The sequence below is a fragment of the Hyperolius riggenbachi genome, chromosome 3 (assembly GCF_040937935.1).
Source record: "Hyperolius riggenbachi isolate aHypRig1 chromosome 3, aHypRig1.pri, whole genome shotgun sequence".
In the NCBI taxonomy this organism is placed as follows: Eukaryota; Metazoa; Chordata; class Amphibia; order Anura; family Hyperoliidae; genus Hyperolius; species Hyperolius riggenbachi.
Genome location: NC_090648.1, coordinates 339,006,839 through 339,031,772, shown reverse-complemented (window position 1 = coordinate 339,031,772; position 24,934 = coordinate 339,006,839). Strand labels below are relative to the sequence as shown.

Genomic DNA, 24,934 nt, shown 5'->3' with positions numbered 1-24,934 from the left:
ACTGTAATAGCTAATATACCAACACTTACTCCATGTGAACGGCTCACAAAGCCGTTTGGTCAGAATAAAAAGCACTCTTTAGCGAGACTGGTAATATGGGCACTGCCATAGATTGCAATGTTACCTGCAGCTATAGCGGCAATCAGTGTGCAATTTGGGCACTGCAATAGCTGGAGCCCGAATTACATTTAGAAGGGACGGGTAGTGACGGGTAGTGTTAGGCGTGCCTCCTCAGAAGCAGCCGCTAGCTGCGAATGCGCAAGGCATTTCCCCGGGCTCCCCCACGCAATATCGGGTAAGCAGGCGCTCTCAGCCCTATATAGCACACTTGTGGTTTTATGCTATGAATTGTTACAAGGTTTATCCCGTATTTCACTGGTATCAATTGGTCTGCACAAGTTGAATTGTTTTTATGTGCACTTATTATTGAATCATGTTACTGGGAATTGTGTTTAATTATGTACAGATGGTTCTTTGGTAAATCGATTTTTGGTGAATAGGCACTTGGGGTTCTGTGCACATGCGCGCACCAGCTTTGTTTGAGAGCGGGCACACATACCCCAATCTATGTGGCACAGATTTGATTGGTAGAGTGTGGGATATTTGTATGTAGATTGGCTATTGGTGTTGTGTACTCCAAGCGGCACATATGTGCGTATGCACACGCCCGCACATTTTTAGTGGGGACGTGGGCATGCACACATGCACTTTATTTGTATATATAATTATTAGTAGTAGGCACTTGTCACTTTTTTCTTACAACTGGCACCTTTAGCACTTTAAGGGGTTGCCTTGGTTCTATGTAGCGTCTGCAGGGACCTACTGTTATAAGATTCAATTTAAACAATACTATCATTGATTATTATTAGGGGTTTATTTCCCATTATAAATGGCAGCCTCTGGGAGTTTCTACCTGGTTTTTAATTGTTTTTAATGTATCCAGCTTGTTGTAATAAAGAATAAAAGATTTTTTTGCATATGAAATCTGATTCATAGGTTATTATTGGTTAATTATGGTTCGCCCTAGATGGCTATCTCTTTCTGAATGGTATGATTAGCCTTTGGTTGATCGCTGCGGGGCATAATACAGGTGCATAGGGATGCACAATTATGGTAGTGCTCATATTTTTGTGTAGGCGTAGGATTTTCACACACAAGAAAAAAAAGGTGTGGATTTTACGCAAATTTTTGTATGCTGATAGCATATAAGAAAACTTCCTCCTCTGCTTTCTTTGTAAAATGTTTGCAACTATTTGCATTTCACATGCAAAAGCATTGTGAATCATTATGCACAGTTTAGACACAACTAGTGCGGCATGCGAAAAAAAATGCAGCAAACTGCAAATCTGCAATACAAACAAGTCTATTAATCGTGAATTTTCACACATTCAATCACTGTCACTCAGCAGGGATTAGAAATCCATCCCTTGGGTGATAGTTCAGGGCCTCTAGGCTGGCAAAACGTCCTGTTACTATGGAGGTATGTGGCGGGATGACTAGCGATGGAGAGGGAGGGGTAAGCTGGGAGAACAATACTGTTGGCAGCATTTGGCCATGATGATCCAGCAGGGAACTGTCCCATGGACACGTCTGGGAGGGTTTGTACACACACAGGACATCTATGCCGCCTCGATGGAGAACTAAGGTGTGGATGAACCTGAGGTGCCCTTTCACACTGTGCAAGTTATGCAGCCAAGAACATGAGACGTGAATGAAAGCATGTCTCACTGCCACTGTAAATACACTGCATGCTGTGCGTTGCTATGTTGGAACCTGACGCACTGCACCCTATATGAAATGCCCATAGGAATATCAGTACATCACTTTGCGATGATAATGTCCATTGCACTGTAACGGCCTTAGAATGGGTATGTAGGTGCTGTAATAAGTCTATCACAGATAAGTCTAGCCATGTTGGCCACAAGCTTGTTTTAGGTGTGATTCAGAAACTAATGCAGCCAAAAGGATCAGCATGACTGCCTGTCAATTAGCATAAATTATACAAGGAAATAAATAGAGCAGCCTCCTTATCCCTCTCAAAACTGGTATGGACACTAGAATGAGCTGTAAATGCATAATAATGCATGTGATAATTATGTGCATGAGATCTCCCCCAACAAGAATAGTACACAAAGGCAGTTTAGATGCATATGCTACTTGGCATATTTTTTTCCTTTAATTGCCACAGATATATCACCACCTTTTAGTAAAACATTACACTTAAAAATTTTGGCAATGGATAAAAAGACACTGGTATCTGAATAAAACAATACATATTTTTCATGTATCCATTTCCTAATCTCAAAGGATATTAAAACAGTAAACGTATAGTTTTTCTCAGTACTGAGAAGTAATACAGGAGTGCACACACAGCTCTGTACCAGTATTCACTGTAATGCACAACATTGCTTTATTCTGGGTGGATGCTCTGTCACAGAATTATGTAGCCTACTAAGTGGGATGCCAGCTGTATTTATCTGCTGAAACTCCATTTTATACATACATACTATGTGTATTGTAAATAACAAAATGGCACCAGTAATTGTCTAAAACCTCTTTAGTATAGATTTTCAGTACAGATGGTCAAGGGCATGCAAATTGTTCTAACATCATACAGGATTATGTAAATTCATGCAGCTTGAAAATGGACCAATCTTATCTCGGACTTGGATTGGTCCATTTTCAAGATGCATAAATTTGCATTCTGAATTTGCTAGATCTTATATGAGCTTATAGGATTTGCATCTCGAAGACCATCCCTAACTGTCGGTGAGATGTATATAACTACAATTTGATGCAAATTTATAGTAAATGTATGCAGCCTTAAAATAGATCAGTCACTTTAGCATAACATTTGCAGGAACTCAGAATACCTTTTATCTTAGTGCCCATCCTTATTCTACTAATGTACACCTGAACTGTTGCTATGAAGGGAGACAGGAGGATTACAAATAGGCATCCTACAGGTGGGACATGTGGAAAGAACAATGTGATAGGGGCTGCTAAAGATACACCATGCTGGACCTTTAGGCAATGTTGGGTGCTGCTGTGCACACACTAGATGCTTGCTAGATTCTGGTTTGAGGCAGTCTTAATTGGCCACCATGCCCAAGTTTAATCTACTGTGTGTAGGTAGCTTTAGTCTTGTAGGAAAACTCTACAGCAGCATTTCTTAAAGGGAATTTTCAAGCATTTAAAAAAATAAGTCCCTGACATTTAACAGAAATATGCAGGCAGAAGATACTAACCTTCTAAAAATGTATCCTGTCCTTAACTTTAAGCTGACTTTGTGGCATTAATACTTTCCAAATGACTAAGCCACAATGTACATCAAGCTACCTGATCAGCAAACAGAGGATCAGGACCAGACAAGAAACTAGAAATATTCAACAATTCAGCAATAACCGCCTCCACATTTCTCTCCACGCAGGATAAGATCATCAGTTTCTTGTATATTGTTTCACCTACCACCCACGTGGACTCAAGGATCATGCTCCCCAAGGCATATGGCAACAGTCACATCTTGTACAGGACATCTCCCCTGAAGGCAGCATGCATCTACCAATGGACCAGGAATCCAGAAAGAAAGATGTCACAGAAAATAAGATGGCTGAATGCTAATTCAACTGTGCATGGCACATTGGACTGCTCACAGAGAACTTAGATGCTTGTTGAGGGGCTGTGGCTAAAAGTATCAGAGACACAGGATCAGCAGGAGAGTCATGCAACTGGTATTATTTTAAAAGGAAAAAGCCAGATCCTTCTCAGTTTAGGTTCCCTTTAAATTCACCCATTTACTGGATGATTTGTGATGTGGGTATACAACCCAAATGGACATCCTAAATAAGGTGCTACAAAAGTTAATCTGCCAGCAATGTCTGCTTTCTATAGACATTCAAGGAAGCCCCGTCCCTTCCCAGAGAAGGACACATGCAAAAAGGCCTGTACTGTAATTAATGCATTCCTGGTGGTCTGGAGAAACCAAGAGCCTTTATTCTTTAAATTAAAAAAGATAGTTTGCGAAACAGAGAAAGTGTTGTATACCCTAATCTGTATTACCCTATTTTCTGTCCAGAGGTTATGTGCGACATCACGCGATGGCACATGATGGGCGCGAACGAGACTTAAAGTGATCGTGGTACTTTGAGCGGGAGTCATGGAACTTACAGATCCGCCATGATGATTGTTATCGCCGTGCAATGCTAAACAACCTCCATGTGAATGTGCACTCATACCCATGACACAAAACCACGGAGACTACGGCTTGTCACTCAAAAAATCGCGAAGAGGGTACGGACCTTTAGGCCTCTTTCAGACGGACGACTGTACTACGCACTTGCTGATGAGTTCAGTGTCCCATCTGCCGACCAAGAGTGCCTTTCTGGTGCAATTAAAATGCAGCTGAATGGCAGTGTTCGTAATGCTACACGTCAGCACTTGACATACAGTGGCGTTACTACGCAGCAGAAAATCATGACTTGTTGCGTCTGATCACAACTGTGACTTTCTATGGGGGGGGTCGTCTGTCCAGGGCTGGTAACGAGTGCCTGACAAGTTAGGCAGACCAGCTGACAGGCAGTGAATTCACCACCTGCCGTCTGCCAGTTTGAAAGAGACCTTACTATGGTTTACACAACTATTACAGTGGCATACAGAATATCCCCCTTTCATCTTGGTGGACTGCTATGTCTGCCTTCTTAGACTTGTGGAAATATGCACATGTTGTTTGGTGATAAATAACTTGTTAATGGTTGATGGTAAAAACACAAAAAGGTGATATCTGTACCTATTCAGTGTTTTTTTTTTTTTTTTTTTTTTTATGGTGGTCTGCATTTGCTTTTGTCACATACAGCAATATGCTGGCAATGTGACAATCCTGAATGCTGGTACACTAACTGCTTCTGAACTTGCAAGAAACCTGCCTGGTAACTGGGTAGAACAAAAATCAGCAAGCAGCATTTTCAGTCCACAAGTCCAACACTGAAACCAAAGTGTTTGTATTCTTTGGTGTGAAGAGACTTGTACTCTACAGTTATGAGATAGAAATTTCGACAGACTGCATGCTGCAACCCTTGATTGTTTTGGGACTAGTTTTGGCAACGTTGTATAAAAGTGAGTTATAGGCACACAAATAAAAAGAAGCTACCCTACTGTAAACTTTAACTGTCTAGTCACCAACCACTAACAGCACATGGTTACATCAGAACAGACTTTGGCAACCAGTTATAAGTTAAGATAGCTAGAGAATTGTATAAACTTCCCTGGATAGGAAAATGTAATAAATTACAGTATGAGTAAAACATAAAATGAGACATTTTAGGAATACATAAGAAAAACAAATTTCAGTACCGTGTCAGACACTACTAACAATTAATATAATAAAGTTTGCATAAGGAAAGTAAAGTACCGTGACATCCACCTGGAGATGCAGACCAGGCAACATCCAGGAAAGTGGACATAAAAAGTGAAACATAAAGCCATAAAACATGCAAACAAAATAAAATGTAAAGTGCTTGCAGAATGCATGTGGCCCTACATGGAAAGGACACATGGCAGCTGTTGATTATTGTAAATCTCTAGAAATTTGAGACTAGTCACAGTTCTAACACCTGAAAATAAACTACGATTGTCCTCTTTTCTCTCATTGGCTTAAAATCGGGATACTTTTTTTTTTTTTTTTTTTTCCTTATTGATTTTAGGAATGTTTTGCAGCTATTAGTCTAGCAAATTGATTTGGCTGATTATGTAAAATGGAGCTCAGTCTCCAACATCTCCATCTCTGTCCCCAATAAGCCACAGAATATGGAATCCAATGGCAAGTAAAGCAGTTCCTAAAAGATCTCCCAAGGCAGTTAGATAAGGGATGGAGAAACTGTCTGGATCCTTTCCCTTCCTCCATATGTGGTGCACCATCCAGTCTGCAATCCAAAGCAGAGAAAATACCTGCAAGAGACACATCAGTGGATTAACAGAGTGTTCTGCACAGTCTATTGCAATCCTGGGAGCTAACACTCTACATACAATAGAATTAAAGCAGAATGGCACTATTGTACTTCACATAAAAAACAACTACTGGTAATCTTCAATGTTATGTTGTTCCTATTATGCGGTTGAGTTAATGCCATAGATCAGCTGGCGCTGTGATGCATGGTTTCAAGAAAAAACAAACAAAAAAACCAGTAACATAGTAATGGTTTTAGCAATGAAGTAGAGTTTACATAATCTGCTTGCCATTGACTAGTATGCTTTACCTTCCAAGCTACCAACTTTTGGCTACAGTTTTATATTCTGACACATTTCTGATTTAACCAGCCATTATGGTTTCATGTAGTAGAAAAAGGGGACTTCGAGAGCCCAATATAGTGTAGTATGTATAATAAAGGGTAAATGAAAGTAAGTAAACAAATATACTCACAAACCAGGGTCACCATATAGGCAACCACTGTAAATGCAGGTGGGGAGATTAACCACTCTACCCCTGCCCGTACGAATTTCTCCGTCCCTTTTTCCATCCTTTAACCCCCCAGGGACGGAGAAATCCGTACTTTCCACGCTCCCACCGCTGCCCGCGCTCCCGCTCGTAAACACGCCGCCCGCCGCTAGTAAACACGCCGCCGTCCGCTCGCCCGGAGATCAATGAACGGGAAAAGCCATTCCCGTTCGTTGATCTAAGCCCCGCAATGATCCGCTGCTCTCCGATGGGCAGAGCGATCATTGTGAAAAAAAACTCACGTGTCCAGCCTCCTTATACTTCCTCCGAGCGTCCGGAAGGACGCTTGGAGGTCGCATTAGACAAAAAGTTACTGTTGCCATCTTGTGGCCAAATAGCGTATTTTTCGGACCATAAGACACACCTGACCATGAGACGCACCCAGGTTTAGAGGACAAAAACCAGGGGGAAAAAAAATATACCAAACCTGGTGCGTCTATGGTACAGGGGCATCTTGAGTATCTTCTCCCCCCCTCAATTATTATGTCCCTCTGTCCCCTTTGTGTCCATATGTGTGCCCCCAGTGTCCTCATATGTGCTCCTCTGTCTCCTGTCCTTATCTGTCCCATGTCTCTTGTGTCCCCTATCCTCTGTCTTGAGTCCTGTGTGTCCTGAGTCCTGTGTGTCCCCTGTCCTTAGTCTTGTGTGCAGTGGGGTGTCTGGGTTATATGGCACCCATGACAAACACTGAAATGGTGCCTGCCCCCACCCCCACCAATCCGACCTCCCTTCCCCTGTAAAAACAGCACCTGTCCCCCCCCCCCCCCCAGCACATGACACCCCTGTCGCTCACCCCAGTATATGATATGACACACACCCCATCCACCCAGCACATGACACCCCTGTCCTCCACCCCAGTATATATGACACACCCCATCCCCCCAACACATGACACCCCTGTCCCCCACCCCAGTATATGATATGACACACACCCCATCCACCCAGCACATGACACCCCTGTCCTCCACCCCAGTATATATGACACACACCCCATCCACCCAGCACATGACACCCTGTCGCCCTCCAGTAAGTGACACCCTGTCTGTCCCGTGTTCCCTCCACTGTCCCTGTGTCTCTAGGGGCATTCCACCACGTAGTTCGTGTAGGCTATGGCAGCCATGGCCCCCGGGGTAATGTGCGGCTCACGAGATGGACAAGTTTTACCTGGCCAGAGGGAGAAGCCATCCATATCCCTTAGCTGCAGCGATCGTACACAGCAATAACAGGTCGCACCTATGCGAGAGAGGAGTGAGCGGCAGGGCATCTCAGCTGATCGGCAGGCTGCGGCTTACAGCATAGCGGGGGAATACGGCAGGAATGAGTAGCGGTAAACGTCCATCGGAAACCCGCTCGGAGGTCTGTGCACGCTGCCATAGCGTCTCTCTCGTCACTTCCGCTTATGTCACTAAACCGGAAGTGACGAGAGAGACGCTATGCTGTAAGCCGCAGCCTGCCGATCAGCTGAGATGCCCTGCCGCTCACTCCCCTCTCGCATAGGTGCGACCTGTTATCGGTCCGGGATGTTATTGCTGTGTACGATCGCTGCAGCTAAGGGATATGGATGGCTTCTCCCTTTGGCCAGGTAAAACTTGTCCATCTCGTGAGCCGCACATTACCCCGGGGGCCATGGCTGCCATAGCCTACACGAACTACGTGGTGGAATGCCCCTAGAGACACGGACAGTGGAGGGAACACGGGACAGAAGGGCTGACACGGGACAGCAGCCGGGGACTCAGGAAAGGGGACACATACCCGGGCAAAATTGTTACATTCGGACCATTAGACGCAGTGACTTTTTCCCTCCATTTTTGGAGGAGAAAAAGTGCGTCTTATGGTCCGAAAAATACGGTAGTAAAACTACACCCTAAACATTCTTCAAACACAAATGAATTAGTTATACACAAAAAATTAACTCATTACCTCCCACACTCCCCATTTTTTTTTGTAATGAAAATTTTTTTAAAAAATGTAAAATTAAAAAAAAATACATAAATAGTTACCTTAGGGACTGAACTTTTTAAATATTTATGTCAGGAGGGTACAACACTGTTACTTTATAAACTATGGGCTTGTAATTAGGGATGGACGCAAAACTGAAAAAAATGCACCTTTATTTCCAAATAAAATATTGGCGCCAAACATTGTGATAGGGACATAATTTCAATGGTTTTATAACCGGGACAAAAGGGCAAATAAATTTCATGGGTTTTAATTACAGTAGCATGCATTATTTTAAAACTATAATGGCTGAAAACTGAAAAATAATTTTTTCCCACATTTTCCTATTTTCCCATTAAAACACATTTAGAATAAAATAATTTTTGGCATAATGTCCCACCTAAAGAAAGCCTAATTGGTGGCGGAAAAAACAAGATATAGTTCATTTCATTGTGATAAGTAATTATAAAGTTATAGACGAATGAATGGAAGGAGCGCTGAAAGGTGAAAATTGCTCTGGTGCTCAGGGAGTAAAACCCCTCAGTGGTGAAGTGGTTAAGACCTGTCCCCACTCAGGATTAAGATGTCGCTCTCTGTAGATCGGAAGATAAAGGGTATAACATCCCTCCACCAAGGGTGGACACAGGTATCACAGAATAAGTAAACAGAGGCGCCAACAGGATAAAATATACTAAAAACTCTAAAATTTCTAGGGAGGTAGTGGTGGACTTACCTCCCCGAAGCAGACATGAAACTGTCGATTTTTCAAACAAAGTTTATTCACATACTCCAGAATACAAAGTAACGTGTTTCGCAGGTATATTCCTTGTTGCAAAAGGAAATTATCAAGCGCTACTCGTAGGTGCAATAAATCGAGCTGCCAGAGGTAGTTCCAATCCAAAGTGGAGCTGCATAAACTGTATACGTAAACCTCAGCGCTATTCAATCGCCCCAATCCTTCTCCTGCAGCCTGCAGACACCCAGTGCTCAACAAAGATATACAGTGTCCGCCACCATAGGACAAAACAATATGCCAGGCTCAGTAGGATTTTGTTCACAGGGGGTAAAACAATTTTTTTATTTCAAACAATAGTAAAATTATAAACAAAACAACTCACATTGTGGGCCCATGCACACTGGACCCACTTGCATAGAGATCGCTCATAAGGTTCTTGCACTGAATAAAAAATTCTAAGTGCACCTTATTACTTTAGGATGATGTGTTTGGAGTTAGCCCGTCTCTCCTTCCCTACCAGGTTTCGGCTCTATGCCGTCATCAGGGCATAGACCCGGGCATACCCCCTGTGAACAAAATCCTACTGAGCCTGGCATATTGTTTTGTCTTATGGTGACGGACACTGTATATCTTTGTTGAGCACTGGGTGTCTGCAGGCTGCAGGAGCAGGGTATATTCCTGCTTCCTCAGGCAATAACAAGGAGGAGTATACAACAGTATAGTCGCGCGGCAACATTAGGCGCCTCTGGGAATGTAGTGTTCTCCCTGCTGGAGGCTTAAAGAGTAACTGTTAGCCCCAAAAATCAAATTTAAATCTCTATTGCAATGTTTTAATTACTTTGTAAGGGAGCCAAAAAGGCAATGCTGAAGTTAAAAAGCAATATAATTTTTTTTTACTGTGTAGCCTTTTCCCCAAGCTCCTAAGGAGGACGCAAAGCCGCATAACAGATACTGCAGAGCATACCCATGTCTGCCCGACCCCCCTCTCCCCCCCAGGACCAGGTGCCGATGTCTGCCCGCCCCCCTCTCCCCCCCCCCAGGACCAGGTGCCGATGTCTGTCCGCTCCCCCCCCAAGAGCCGATGTCTGTCCGACCCCCCAGGACCAGGTGCCGATATCTTCTCACCCCAAAAAGCTGACACGGAGAGAGAGCGGGAGCGGAGTACATCTACACACTTCCAGCGCCGCCACCGCAGAGCAGCCGCCGCCGAGTCACATGTGAGAGAATCACGAGCAGGAGAGAGATGCACGGCGGCGGCTGCTCTGCGGTGGTGGCGCTGGAAGTGTGTAGATGTACTCCGCTCCCGCTCTCTCTCCGTGTCAGCTTTTTGGGGTGAGAAGATATCGGCACCTGGTCCTGGGGGGTCGGACAGACATCTGCTCTTTTGGGGGGGGGGGGGGGGGGTTGGGGGGGGAGCGAACAGACATCAGCACCTGGTCCTGGGGGGGGGGAGAGGGGGTCGGGCAGACATCGGCACCTGGTCCTGGGGGGGAGAGGGGGTCGGGCAGACATGGGCATGCTCTGCAGTATCTGTTATGCGGCTTTGCGTCCTCCTTAGGAGCTTGGAGAAAAGGCTACACAGTAAAAAAATTAGATTGCTTTTTAACTTCAGCATTGCCTTTTTGGCTCCCTTACAAAGTAATTAAAACATTGCAATAGAGATTTAAATTTGATTTTTAGGGCTAACAGTTACTCTTTAAGGGCTCTGCCTCTGCCACTGTTCAGTAAGCCTGCACCTACACAGTAATGACACCTTGGGTAAGCGTCCCTAACACTGCTACTGCCTATGGGCCCTTACACACTGGGGCGGTGCGGTATTTTTACCGCACCCCACCCGCCGGGCAATGAAAGTCTATGGAGACTTATGGCGGGACGCAATGGAAGTGACGTTTTTCGCATCCCTGACACGGCCAGACTTATGTTACCATGCAGCTTCTGCATCAGCCCGCAAGTGATGTCAGGCTATGGCGACACGTGTATTTTTTAAAAATGACTGATGCGACATTGCGGCGCGCATGCACAAAATCGTATTTTAACAATACACTTCTGCATACCTGAAGCAGGAAGTGCCAGCAATCGCGCACCACTTCCTGCTTGGCTGGTGACCAGGCCCATTTTTGATGGCACAACTCACCGCATCACCAACGCTGGTTTATAGTGTGAAACCAGCCTAGAGAGTGCAACCTAGTGGCTGCAGCTCTGGCGCTTTGAGTCCACCAGGAGAAAAGCACAATATAAATGTTCAGTGCCTTGTCTGTAAAGTCATACTTAGCTTGGCCTAAATCCAAAATCTTCTAAAGCTCACTAAGATGCCGTAGCATCCCTCTAGTAAGCAAATCCCACTTCAAATCAAATCAAAGATCGCTTTATTGGCATGACCAGGCTTCAATACAGGCCTTTCCAAAGCGGGGAGAATGGGGGACATGGGGTGGGGTAGGGGTACAGTAGGTTAGCAGTTCATGGACAATTTTCAGGATTACATTACCTTTATGCTCCTCTGTCTGTGGCATGCTGTGACATATTGTGCAGCGATTGTCACTGTGGATTTCTCTTCTCCTAGTAGAAAAAAAGGTTATGAAAATTAACTACTTAAAGTCCGGGTAACGCCCATGGGCGTGACCGCGGCGGCAGCCCCATGACCGCCTAACACCAATTGGCGTCAAGTCCTGGGGCTGCAATTTGCAGGAGATCGCACGCAGGCTGTGCACGCATCTTCTGCTTGGGGGGCGGAGCTCCGCCCCACCTTCAGTCTCCGAGCGGCAATCGCCGCTTGGGAGACTGTTAGATGGCGAAACAGCCGTCTTTCTACTTAGTACAGTGCTGTGATCGGCAGCAGCACTGTACTGGGGAGAGCCGTGTGACACAGCCGTCCCCCTGTCACACAGGAGCAGGGGGGAGGGGGCAATCAGACCCCACCAACAGAGAGCTCTGTTGGTGGGGAGAAGGGGGGGATCACTTGTGTGCTGTGTTGAAACGGGCCTGCAGCTATGTCTTAAAGCTGCAGTGGCCCATTTAGTTAAAATTGCCTTGGTCTTTAGGGGGGTTTACCACTGCAGTCCTCAAGTGGTTAATTAGATTACTTTATGCACAGAAATCCTGGGGAAATAGAACGCCAGGGAGGAGGTTTCCCTGGTTGTGGTATATTTGGGGCTGTGCAGCAGGAAATGATTCTTATCCTGAAGGGTCTTCTACTCACAGTGTTGGCATTTCCCCTTCTAATATTGCTCTTTATAGTCTGGGGTAGAGATTTGTAAAAACAAAGTTGTTTCACTGTGCTAATTTGTATGTCAGATCTACAATTTATTCCCTTGGTTATTTCAAATTTCTGTAAATATTCTAATTCCTCTAGTGTTACGTCTATGGAGAATTCTCCAAAGGCCCAGAGGTGCAGGAGGCATAGGGGTGGCCGGAGGTACAAAAGGTGCCAAAGGAAAGAACATAGGAAGCCCAAGGATTCTGCGTCCCGAGGAAATGGCTCAATCCCTGGTAATTAACATTTCTTCATACTCTCTCTCTGCTCATGAAATTGGGGTCCTTGAGCATGGACTTTCCTATTTCCCTACCAATTTTCCTGACTTTTCCTTTGTTGACCAGGAACTATATCGTTTTTTTTTCGTTCTGTCAAGCTTTTTTTTCGTTCTGTCAAGCTTAAGCAAATTTTTTTGCCAATTTTCCATCTTTTCCTGCATCTACTTTTGAGGATGATGGTTGTTTTCAGACTTAAAACTTGTTGCCTGAGGAACCCGTTATTTTTTACTCCTTCCAGTCATCCAGTGATAGACTCCTTTGTCTCTCATGTTCAAAGTGACTTGAATTCACTGGAGAAGTTTAAGTGGGGAGAGTTTGTGGTTGAATGCAACTTATCGCAAACTGTTTGCTGGTGGCGCTTTATTGGTGACATATTTTGCATATGGAGGGGGTCACATTAGTCCCTTAGAAAATTTGTGTCCCAGTTACATGATTTTTGACCTTACTGCTCACAGTGATGTTGCCAAAATATCATTCCTGGACACCAGGGTGGAGGTCAGCAAAGAGGGTCTGTCCACTGACTTTGAAATTCTGTTCTCCACTATGGCAGTTTCCATCCGAGGTCTACTAAGGATAGTATTCCACACAGCCAATTGGCTCGGGTGGACACCATAGTGAGCAATGTTGATACACGGGAGATCAGAAGACATGAGATGATGGGCAAATTCAGATCTCGGGGATATCCTGAACTTTAACAGCATACGGAGAGGTATAGTAGGAGAAGATGGGGTTCACGGATACCTTCTGTTTCTACTTACAACATATGTAGTGATGCTATTGCACACATCATCCATAAAAATGGAGGGTATTGGGGGATGGATTCCCCAATATCCCTGAATTTAGGTATCCACCCATTGTGGCCTTCAAGAGGACCTCCACGGTTCAAGATAAACTTTTTGACAAAAGGGCAGCTAGACCAGGTGGTACAAGTGGGATGAAGATGCGGCTAGGGCATGTCGGAAATGAGATGAATATGCAGTGAGGGCTTGTTGGAAGTATGATGAACAGGGATGGTCAATGAGATGTAAATAATTCCAAGTTCATGCAGGATTTGATGCACATTTTTGCAGCTTGAAAATGGCCCAATTGAATCCCGCAAAGGTGGTATTTGCATACAAAATTTGGGCAAACCAGCATCAACTTGGAATCATGTCATCTTACTGGCCATTCCTAGTGATGGAGGTGTGTCAAGGGTATTGTTGAATGTGTAATATAGGGTTTTTTCTTTGGTGATTCTTGTAGGGGCCAAGAATACCTAGGTGAGAAGTAGGGAGAGACTGTGAGCCCAATGGTGCAGTATCATCAGGTATAGGGAGGATAAAAGTGTATATATACATACTAACAAAGGTGGGTTGCAGTTCCTGCAACCACTGTATAGGCCTGCAGGGAATGAACTGTCCCTGTTCGGTACTCCAGGTCCTGCTGGATCCTGGATGGTTTCTCTCCTGTAGTACGATAGACTTTCCAGAAAAACTGCAAAGCTATTACCTCCAAAGGAGGTCTGACTGATAATGGGTAGGATGGAGGCACCCAATGTGTGTTCTATTTTAAAATACAATAATACAAATTAAAAAAAAAAAGTGTGATGGGGGAGGAGTGAGATGAAAGTGTGATGAAGGTGTTACTGGGGGGAGGTGTGGCGGTAGCTTGTCTGAGGAGTCATGAAGGTGTGCATTGGGCATATCTTTCATCCTAATATGTTTTTGCTCAAAAGTTTCAGTCAGAAAGCTGGGAAGTATGGCGATGCTCTCTTCAGACACTTTGAATTTCCTTTGGAAACCCAAACTTAGGCGCGCCCTTTAATGTTCTTTAACCCTCTGGGCGATACAATTACATCGCCCAGGAGGGAGCGCAGCACTTTTTAAAAAAAATGTTTTGTTTTTTAAATCATGTAGCGAGCCCTGGGCTGCGCAGCGGCATCCCCCCACCCACTCCGATCGCCTTCGGCGATCAGAGTAAGCAGGAAATCCCGGGATTTCCTGCTGGGCTTCCCCGGTCGCCATGGTGACAGGGCGGGATGACGTCAGAGAGAGTCTCGATCCACCCCTCAGCGCTGCCTGGCACTGATTGGCCAGGCTGCGCAAGGGGTCTGGGGGGGGGGGGGGGGCTGCGCGGCACGGCGGCGTGTAACAAAAAAAAATTATGCAAATCGGCCCACCAGGGCCTGAGAAATTGTCCTGCGCGACATACCCCGAGCTCAGCTCGGGATTATCGCCCAGGAGTTTAAGTCTACATACTACAGTCCCCCAGGTTCCTAAGATCCTCTACAGCACTCCAATAGTATACTAATTGTGTGTGGGGACTTTTGGTCATCTGCACTGTAACTGTAATAGCAGCTGAAATGGTAATATGCTAAAGATTAAATTACTGGCCTATACAGTATAATAAATATACTGTACATATTATACATTATAACAGTAATTATTTTCTCTTGCTTAAACTAGTTTACATTATACGGAATGTGATTTTTCTTTTCCTAAGTGTTCCTTTCCTATAGTGATACCATAAATATACTTGGGTTTTTACATCAAGTAACCTCTTACAAATCTCTGCTTTCAATGTAAGCATACATAAACTATGCATGGTCTGTATGGATAAACAGGCCCCTCTTCATAGTTGTGAGCCAGCTCATTATGCATCTGCTAGGTGTGCCAACTTCACATCAGAGAAGAATCTGTTCAGTGTGGAAAGTCTCTGCAGCACTGACTCTACTCAGTTTTCTGCACTGACAAACCCCCATCTGTACTCCAACGTAGTGCACACAAATGACGTACAGAATAACGTCTTCCTATCACATCAGAGCTCTTTTCATATCGTCTTCCTGTCGCACTCCAATCCTATCTGATGCACGGGAAGATATTTAACAAGAGGGATTTCATACACATCCCCCTTAAATTAAACAGCTAGGAAATATTATCCAGGAATGTTTTGTTTTCAGAACTATACCAGCTGGTTAGTTTTGTAAGTGGAAATGCATGGAGCTTTTACTGCTGTAGGCAGAAAATAAACTCTCAACAATTACAGTAGATACACATGCCTGCTGGGTGATTGTGATGTTCTATCGAGGCATATTTTACACCTGTAAAAAATGAAGGCACAAACGGTAGACTAGTAATATAGTCATGCAAATATGTATAAAGCTGATATGTAACCTTTTTCTTTGTAGTAAGCACACATTTTTGTCATGCAAAGTAAACATTCATGATAGTTTCAGTTCACAATCTCATGTTGATGCACTCGTCCTAATATTGAGGTCTTCCTTGTCCTTGTACAACTGCCACTGCAGTTCCAATAGATGCCACCTGAAGGACACCCCCTTAATCATCATCATTCTCCTTCCCCTCTACATAAAACAGTATACTATGGTACATGCTGCTTCAGTTCCCAAATGATAAGTGCACAACGCCTACACGTGTACATATTTAGCTTCCATGATTTTTTTTGTACATCTGATTTTTTTTTTCAGACTCTAATCCTTGTGACACAGTCTGTCCCTGGTATAGAGGTCATGTGGTCTTGTCTCTGTACATGCTGTGGTAGCATCCAGCTGATTCTGGGAATCTAATCCCTGGGAGACAGTCTATCCCTGGTATAGAGGGCTTGAGGCCTTGTCTCTGTACATGCTGTGGTAGCCTACAGCTGATTCTTGGGATCGAATCCCTGGGAGACAGTCTGTCCCTGGTCAGTCTGTTTTTGGCACCATAGATGCAAAACCCTTAGCACTTAATTTAGGTCAACTTTCTCAACCTTTTTACCCTGGAAGAATAATTAAAATCTCAGGGAATTCCTGTATCAAAGGTATGCATTAGTGGGGAGAGCGGATTTATTTTGCATAACGAATGGTTTCTATACCATGTGTGTTTAAACATTTGTTTTATCTTCATTGCAATAATCTCCTTGTTTCATGTGCCTCACCTTTAAAATGTACTAATTTCATGCTCTCCATTTTTGTGCTCCTTATTGCCATTGTATCAGAGTATTTTGTTATTGTGCTCCCTATTTTACTGCCTCCATTGTAGTACTACTTGTTAATGTGCCTTTTTATACTACTGCGTGCACACAAACTCTCTCTCTTCCTCTCTTATTTATTAGTTCGTTACTGCCGCATGATGGTCAAGTGATAAAAGTCACATAAGCATTAAGCCTGTAGAGAAGAGGCACGGAGGTTGGTAATCAGGATGGGCAGACCATATAAAGTGCTGCCCATAATAATTCATACCCCTGGCAAATTTTGACTTAATTACTTTTATTCAACCAGCAAGTAGTTTTTTTTTTTGCGGGGAAATGACATAGGTGTCTATTAAAAGAGAATAAGACGATGGACAAGAGGCATTATTGTGGAAAAATAAAATTTCTCGGCTTTTTACATTTGGGCAAAAAGTGTCCAGTCCAAAATTATTCATACCCTTCTCAATAATCAATAGAAAAGCCTTTATTTGCTATTACAGCAATCAAATGCTTCCTATAATTGCAGACCAGCTTTTTGCAGGTCTCCACATGTATTTTTGCCCATGCATCTTCAGCAATGAGCTCCAAACCTTTAGGTTGGAGGGTCTTCTTGCCATCACCCTGATCTTTAGCCCCCTCCACAGATTTTCAACTAGATTCAAGTCAGGACTCTATCTGTGCCACTACAAAATGTTAATGTTGTTGTATGCTAACCATTTCTTTACCACTTTTGCTGTGTGTTTTGGGTCATTGTCATGCTGAAATGTCCACTGCTGCCCAAGGTCAAGTTTCTCTGCAGACTGCCTGATGTTGTCATTGAGAATCCTCATGTATTGCTCTTTTTTCATGATGCCATTTACTGTGATTAGGTTCCCTGGTCCATTGGCTGAAAAACACACCCAAAGCATTAGGTTCTCACCACCATGTTTGACAGTGGGAATGATGTTTTTTGGATTGTAGCCTTCTTTTTTTACGCCAAATGAAGGAAACATCATTGTGACCAAACAATTCAATTTTTGTTTCATCTGACCATAACACAGAACACCTGAAGTTGTCTTCTTTGTCCAGATGAGCATTTGCGCAAAGGCCAAGCGAGCTTTTGTGTGCCTTATCTGGAGAAGTTAGCAACGTGATAAAATGAAGGAACACCAAGAGCTCCAATAGTGTAATATGTATTGGTAAATGGTTACTAGATAGAGTAAATATTAATACTCACAAACCAGGGTTAACATTAGGCAACCACTGTAAAAGCAGGTGGGGAGATTTTCCTAAGAAGTCGCTCTCTGTAGATAAGAAAAAGGGGGTTCAACCCTCCACCCAGGGTGGACTCAATATTATGCAGGAGAACAGAGGCGTCAAAAGGATAAAAGGAAGCTAAATGAGCTTTAAAAAACCAAATTCTTGGTACATAGAGGAGGTAGTGGTGGACTTACCTCCTCCAAGTAGGCACACAACGACTGTAGTAAAGACAGTCAATATATTTTATTTATGAACTCCAAATATGCAACGCGTTTCGCAGGTTTGATCCCGCTTCATGAGGCAATAACAACGGAGCAATAGCATATGTGGTCAGTAGAGGTGCCTGGCTCTTCTACTGATCACATATGCTATTGCTCCGTTGTTATTGCCTGATAAAGCGGGATCAAACCTGCGAAACGCGTTGCATATTTGGAGTTCATAAATAAAATATATTGACGTCTTTACTACAGTAGTGTGTCTACTTTGAGGAGGTAAGTCCACCACTACATCCTCTATTTACCAATAATTTGTTTTTTTAAGCTCATTTAGCTTATCTGGAGAAGTGGTGTCCTCCTTGGTCTGCATCCATTGAACCCAGCAGTGTCCATTAGATTGTCTGCCTTGAGACATTGCAGCCAGCAGAGCCTACATTCACCACGATGGCCTTGGTGGTGATCCTTAGATTCTTTTTTCACCTCTTTCACTATCCTCCTGGCCAGAACAGGTGTCACTTTTGGCTTCTGACCATGTCCTCTGAGATTTTCCACAGAGCAGAACATCTTGTATTTTTAATAATACTTTGCACTATAGCCACTGGAACTTGAAAACATTTAGAAATGGCCTTGTAGCCCTTTCCTGACTTGTGAGCAGCCACAATGCACAGCCGCAGGTCCTCACAGAGCTCCTTTGTCTTAGCCATGACTGTCCATAAACCAACTGCACAAAGCTGCTGTTTTTCACCTTTTAAGTTGAGAACAGCTGTTCTCAATTAATGAGGGAAATTCGGATGATTTTGAACAGCTTGGACTATTTGGAATAGAACTTTAGATTTTCCCACAGACTGTGACAGTTTGTGAAGGGTATGAATAATTTTGGACTGGACACTTTTTGCTCAAATGTCAACAAAAGCTGAGCATTTTTTTCCCCCCACAATAATTCCTTTTGTAAATCGTCTTATCTTTTGGAAGATACCTATGTCATTTCCCGTCAAAAAAAAAAATTACTTGCTAGTTGAATAAAAGTAACTAAGTCCAAATTTGCCAGGGGTATGAATAATTATGGGCAGCACTGTATTAGGTAGACATCGTGAAACCGAAGAGTTATATTTGCAACTTTCTTACCCCACCAGCTGAGCTGCCCAATATCCCCCCTCAGAGTCCTCCATCACAGGAGAGACAACTTCTACAGGTCCTCTAGGAATCCTAGGGTTCCACAGAATCCTGACTGTTAGCCTGGTTTAGATTATTTAATTAAAAATATTAAATGACTGATAAAAACATATTTGACGTTATGCCAGAAAACCTACTTAAGTACCAGCGGTCTCTGCCCCCTTAAGGACCAGAGACTGCTGGTACAGAAACAGCGGAATCCCAACGAATCGCCGCACATATCCGCCATCACCGCCACACGTCGGGAACCTGGGCCACCCACTCTGCCTTCTCTATGACTGTGAGCCGGTCAGGAACCGCTTTCATTGGCTCCTGACCCTGTCTTTCCATGTAAGGCAGTGGGAGTTGCTTATATTGAAAGACAGGGCCAGGAGCCAATGAAATTGGGCAGAGGGAGTGAGCTGCGGTGGGAGACGGCGGGGATTCAGCGGCGAGATCGGTGGGAGCGAAGAAAACGGCAGCAGTGCACAGCGGCGGCGAGTTGAAATCTACACCCTGGCAGCCAGATAGCCATCAAAACAGGGTGTAGATTTCCACTATCGTGATCCTAAAGTAGTTAAAGGGAACATGAAGTGAGGAAACTCACTTCAGGTTAGATACCTATTCAAGTAGAAGGAAGGCTCTGGATACCACAGAACCTTCCGGTCCTCTGTACGTGCTGTTGTATCTGTGTTGTCCCCTGTTGAAATTATTGGACTCACCCAAGGAGTGCTGAAAGCTATTCGACCTAGCAGGTCCAATAATTTCAACAGGGACAGCGTTGGAATGCTGGGCTGGACTAAGAACCTAATTTCAGGTTTGCTTTACTAAAGAAACTCGGGATGTTTGGGGGCATACCTGCCATCATTAGGCAGTGCTCAACATCTAGATGTCTCTTATACCTTCACTTTTCTCACCTTTGAGGCCTGGAACCCACTGCAAAACGCAATCGCTAGCGTTTTGTATGAGCATTTTGTAAGTGATTTCATGAGCATTTTAGGGACTGTTTTAAAAAAAAGTGTATCAATTTGTGTAGCGATTAGCGTTTTAAAGTCTGATTGGTCCGTTCAATTATATTTAATTTTGTTATAGTGTGCAGTAACTTTAAAACGCTAGCAAAATCGCTCCATGCAGGTGTTGACGAGCGATTACGCCATCGATGATATACTTAACATTGAAGCGCTAACGCTCCCAAAATGCTGCATGTCCTGCGCTTGCGATTTCAGGAAGCGCAATCGCTCCAGTGGAAGTTGCCTCATCCATTAACATTAGCTGAGCGTTTTGGCAAAACGCTAGCGTTTTGAATCGCTCCCGAAATGCTCACAAAACCGCTCTTGTGGGTTCCAGCCCTTATGCTGTAAGTTAGGCATCTAAATAAATCTGTTTATATTTGTTTTGTTTTTTTTCCAGTGATGGGGTTTCTATCTTATCAGTAGTAATATTCTATGGGCAAGCAATTATTTCAAAATTTATACAGATTTTTTTTGTTTTATATATCTATCGAAATATGCATGCAGTGGTGTTTATGGAGATAGTAAAGTAGCTAAAATGAATATCGGGTCAGAGGACCTCTCCAATAAATGTGCAGACCTAAAACACAAAAACAGGGCTGGTGCACACAGAGTGCTTCTGAGCGCTTTTCAAAACGCTAGTGCTTTGAAAATTGCTTGGCTAATGTATCTGAATGTAATGGATCACATCAGAGTAATGCGATTTTTTTTTTCCCCACAAGTGCAGGGCCTGCAGCATTTCGGAGGCATTTCAGCCTCAATTTATAGGAAAGTGGAAAATCACTGTAAAAAGCTCTAGAACAGAGCTATTTTCCAAGTGTTTGTTTTTTTTACAAAACCTTTACCCTTCCAGCTCTACTGTACAACAAATAAAAAAACTGCTACACCAAAATGCTCTAAAAATTGCTAGGCATAACTAGAAAATCACTAGACACATACCTAGAATCCCTTAGAAATATCACTTCTAAAAACGCTGTGTTTGAGATTATCCTAGCGTTTTTAGGTGTGCACCAGCCCTAAGGAAAGGAATGATAGCTTGTATCTGTTCTTGAGAACTCTGTTTCATATTACCTTCAGAACATGAGAACCTTCAGTTACAATATTGTATATCAATATGATCAATTGCAAACACTCTCCTCAGAGCTGATGATATGTGAAGGAGATTAAAACAGCATTTGTGAACTACCTAGTGCTCTGTATTGATACAGCTACGTACAGTGTGCAATTTAATATTGACTGATTCAGCCAAGGCTGGTTCAATAAGCATATATAGCAAAACCAAGGACCTGTTTAAAGGGCAGAAACATGAAGCTACATTAAGATAAGTATGCTCATCTAGGGACAATGAGCCATGAAGAGTATTTTTTATACTTTGAATCATTATGTGAAATTGTTTCTTGGGAATGTAATGCTCATTCTTTGGTAAATGTGATTTGCAGTATCAAGGTTCAAGATCTGTCTGAGCTGTGAAAAGCTGCTCATACTGCAATGAGAAAATAGCTTCAACCATGATTATATAGTAGGTATTTTCTGAACAGAACTAACATTTTTCCTGTGTGTAAACAAATCTATGACAAATCTATGCCATGCTCAGAATCCTCAGTCTAATCCTCTGACCCTTGGTGTTATTCCTGAGCACAGGAAGGGTTAAGCATGTGTGGCCTTTAGCCTCCTGCTACTGAACTGGCTCCACATCTAATGAAACCTCATTGGCTGTGGTGAGCAGAACAATTTACATCTCTGAGCAACACACAAAGGAAAAAACTTTGCATGATACACAGCTGTGGCACCAGTGGTGTACAGGAAACATTATTACCTGAAAAACTAAGTTGAGAAATGCTGCATAATGCAATTCTAAGCAGATAGAAGTACTCTTTACATGATCAAGCACATTTTCCAGATATCTAGTCTTTGGCTCCTAACCAGTTAGGACTGCTCTCACTGCTTGCATGCTGAGTGCATTAATTGCCATCTTGGCAGAATTCCTACAATTCCCTTCGCAGTAGGTGCTATTCTGACCTTCTTTCACCCCTTTCTCTCTGCAGTTTGCATGAGCCACATAACCATTGTACAAATGTGTATGCCTCATCATGTCCACAGTCACCACACTGACCACTCTGACACTGTCAGCTATGTTCTGCTTCACTCCACAATACCCCTTTATCTGCCTGCTCAACCCACCAATATGAAAGGGGCATACACACATCCAATTTTGATTGGCCAATCACTGACCAATTTTACCACCTCCATGAAGTATGAGAGCCAACAGAATTTGTATACTTTGAACAAGATGTGTAGATAAGTGTTCATAGTACGTGGAAGTGTTACAACTGGCCAATCAAAATTGAATGTGTGTACACATTTTCATTTATGATTGGCCAATCACTGATCAATTTTACCACCTCCATGTAGCATGAGGGTTATAACAAGGATGTTGTGGTGAAGCATTTAAGATCTGGCACTGCACACCAGTGTTTGTTAGGGTGGTCAATGAAATGGAAATAAATAAATAAATAAATAATAAATAAAGAGAAGGTCCAAGCAAAATAAAAAAAAGGAGTTTCACTTACCTGGGGCTTCTACCAGCCCCATGCAGCCATCCTGTGCCCTCGTAGTCACTGCTGCTCCAGTCCCCCGCTGGCAGCTTGCCGACCTCGGAGGTCGGCGGGCCGCATTGCATACATTTTTACGCATTCACGCTAATGCAGAAACATTAACACATACATTTTACGCATTACTGGTTCAATGCGTAAATTTTTACGCATTGAACCAGTAACGCGTAAAAATGTATGTGTTAATGTTCCTGCACTAGCTGGAATGCGTAAAAATGTACGCAATTCGGCCCTGACCTCCGAGGTCAGAAAGCTGCCAGCGGGGGACTGGGGCAACAGTGAGTGACTACGAGGGCACAGGATGGCTGCATGGGGCTGGTAGAAGCCCCAGGTAAGTGAAAGTCATTTTTTTATTTTGCTTGGACCTTCTCTTTAATGCAACCAAGGAATGGAACAATTCTTGTTAAGTGTTTTTTTTTTTTTTAAAGGTGTATATCACTGAAAGGTCTGTTTTATAAAGGTGTTTACCAGTGATAGGTCTGCTTTATAAGGTATATACCACTGATGGGTCTGCTGTATTGTGTATACTGCTGAATGGTCACCTTTACAAGGTATATGCTGCCGATTGGTCTGCCGTAATGTGTATACCAATGATTGGTCTGGTGTAATTTGTATACCGCTAATTGGTCACCTTTATAAGGTATTTACTGCTGATAGGTCAGCCGTAATGTGTATACTGCTGATAAATCTGCTGTAATGTGTATACCGCTGATTGGTCTGCTGTATTGTGTATAACAGTGATTACTTTCTAGTTTAATCTACACAGGAAATAGAAGTGACAAGTGACATGACCAGCAAATCTGGAGCTTAGAAACTGATCAAACAATCACACACTTCTCTAACATTGACAGGTCTGGTGTAATGTGTAAACCAGTTATTAGTTATCTTTATATACTGCTGATAGATCTGCTGTAATGTGTATACTGCTGACAGGTCTGCCCACCTATTCAGTCTGGCATTTGCAGAAATATTCTTCTTCATCCTACTACCAATTACTGAGAAAGCTAAAATGCTTTGAGTCACATGGGAGAAAAGCGCTATAGAAATGTTATTTTCTGTATTGTGTATGCCACTGATAGGTCTGCCGTAAATGTATACCACTGATTGGTCACCTTTATAAGGTATATACCGCTGATAGGTCTACTTTAAATTGAAGGTCCAGGAAGAAAAATCTACTTACATGGGGCTTCCTGGCAGCTGTCCTGTGCCTTCTCTGCAGCTTCCCTCCTGGTGCAGATGCTGACCTTCCAGGACGGCATCTACTTGCGCTTCTGCGTGCGGCTCAGAGTCGCACGGACGTCATCCGGACTGTACTGCGTAGGTACAGAACTACGGCACTTGCACAGTACAGTCCGGATGATGTCAGTGCGACGCTGTGAGCCGCACACTGAAGCACAGAAGACATTTTGTACTGGAGAGGACCATGGGCCACCGGCGGAGGGGCTGGAGAAAGACACATGTAAGTAGATTTTTGCTTTTTTTTTTTTTTTTTTTAAATCTTCCTGGACCTTCCCTTTAAGAAATGGTATACTGCTTATAGTTCTGCTTTACAAGGTATATACAGCCTAAAGGTCTGCTGTATAATTTGTATACTGCTGATGGTTCTTCTTTATATGCCTCTGATTCATTTGCTTTAGAAGGTGAATACTGCTAAGTCTCCTTTGTAATGTGTAGACTGCAGATATAGGTGTATTTTATAAGGTATATGCTGCTTATAGGTCAGGCTGAACTGTTGTGGAATTATTTCTGATTGAGTAGATTTTCAAGTAATAGCTTCCATTTCACCCAGCATTTTCTCACAGTTTAGAGTGATCATATCTGGCCTACCAAGTTACAGTAAAGACCTACAACTCATTTTCTATCTACTAAAAACTGGATAAAACTAAAAAAGAGCAGAATGTATAATGTGTTGTCTGTAGCACTGGCACCAACTATTCCGTTATTTACTTGTCTCCTGGGCTCTCTTGTTACTTAGGTTATAGTCATTATAAAGAGTGCTCTCTCTATGTATCTGCAAGCCATAATAAACGGAATAGTATAAAGAAGCAGCCGCCTTTCTTGTGCTA

The 24,934-nt window shown here is 43.2% G+C and overlaps 1 protein-coding gene across 2 annotated transcripts in view; it reads right to left on the bottom strand.

Moving 5' to 3' along the window:
• Positions 1-2,139: 2,139 nt before the first annotated feature.
• Positions 2,140-24,934, bottom strand: part of SLC41A2 (solute carrier family 41 member 2) — a 184,229-nt gene continuing 161,434 nt past the window's right edge. For both annotated transcript variants that reach the window (XM_068276912.1, XM_068276913.1), the window contains exon 11: positions 2,140-5,943. In XM_068276912.1, coding sequence (XP_068133013.1) covers positions 5,758-5,943 — 186 coding nt within the window. In that variant the 3' untranslated portion in view covers positions 2,140-5,757. The remainder of the gene's footprint in view (positions 5,944-24,934) is intronic.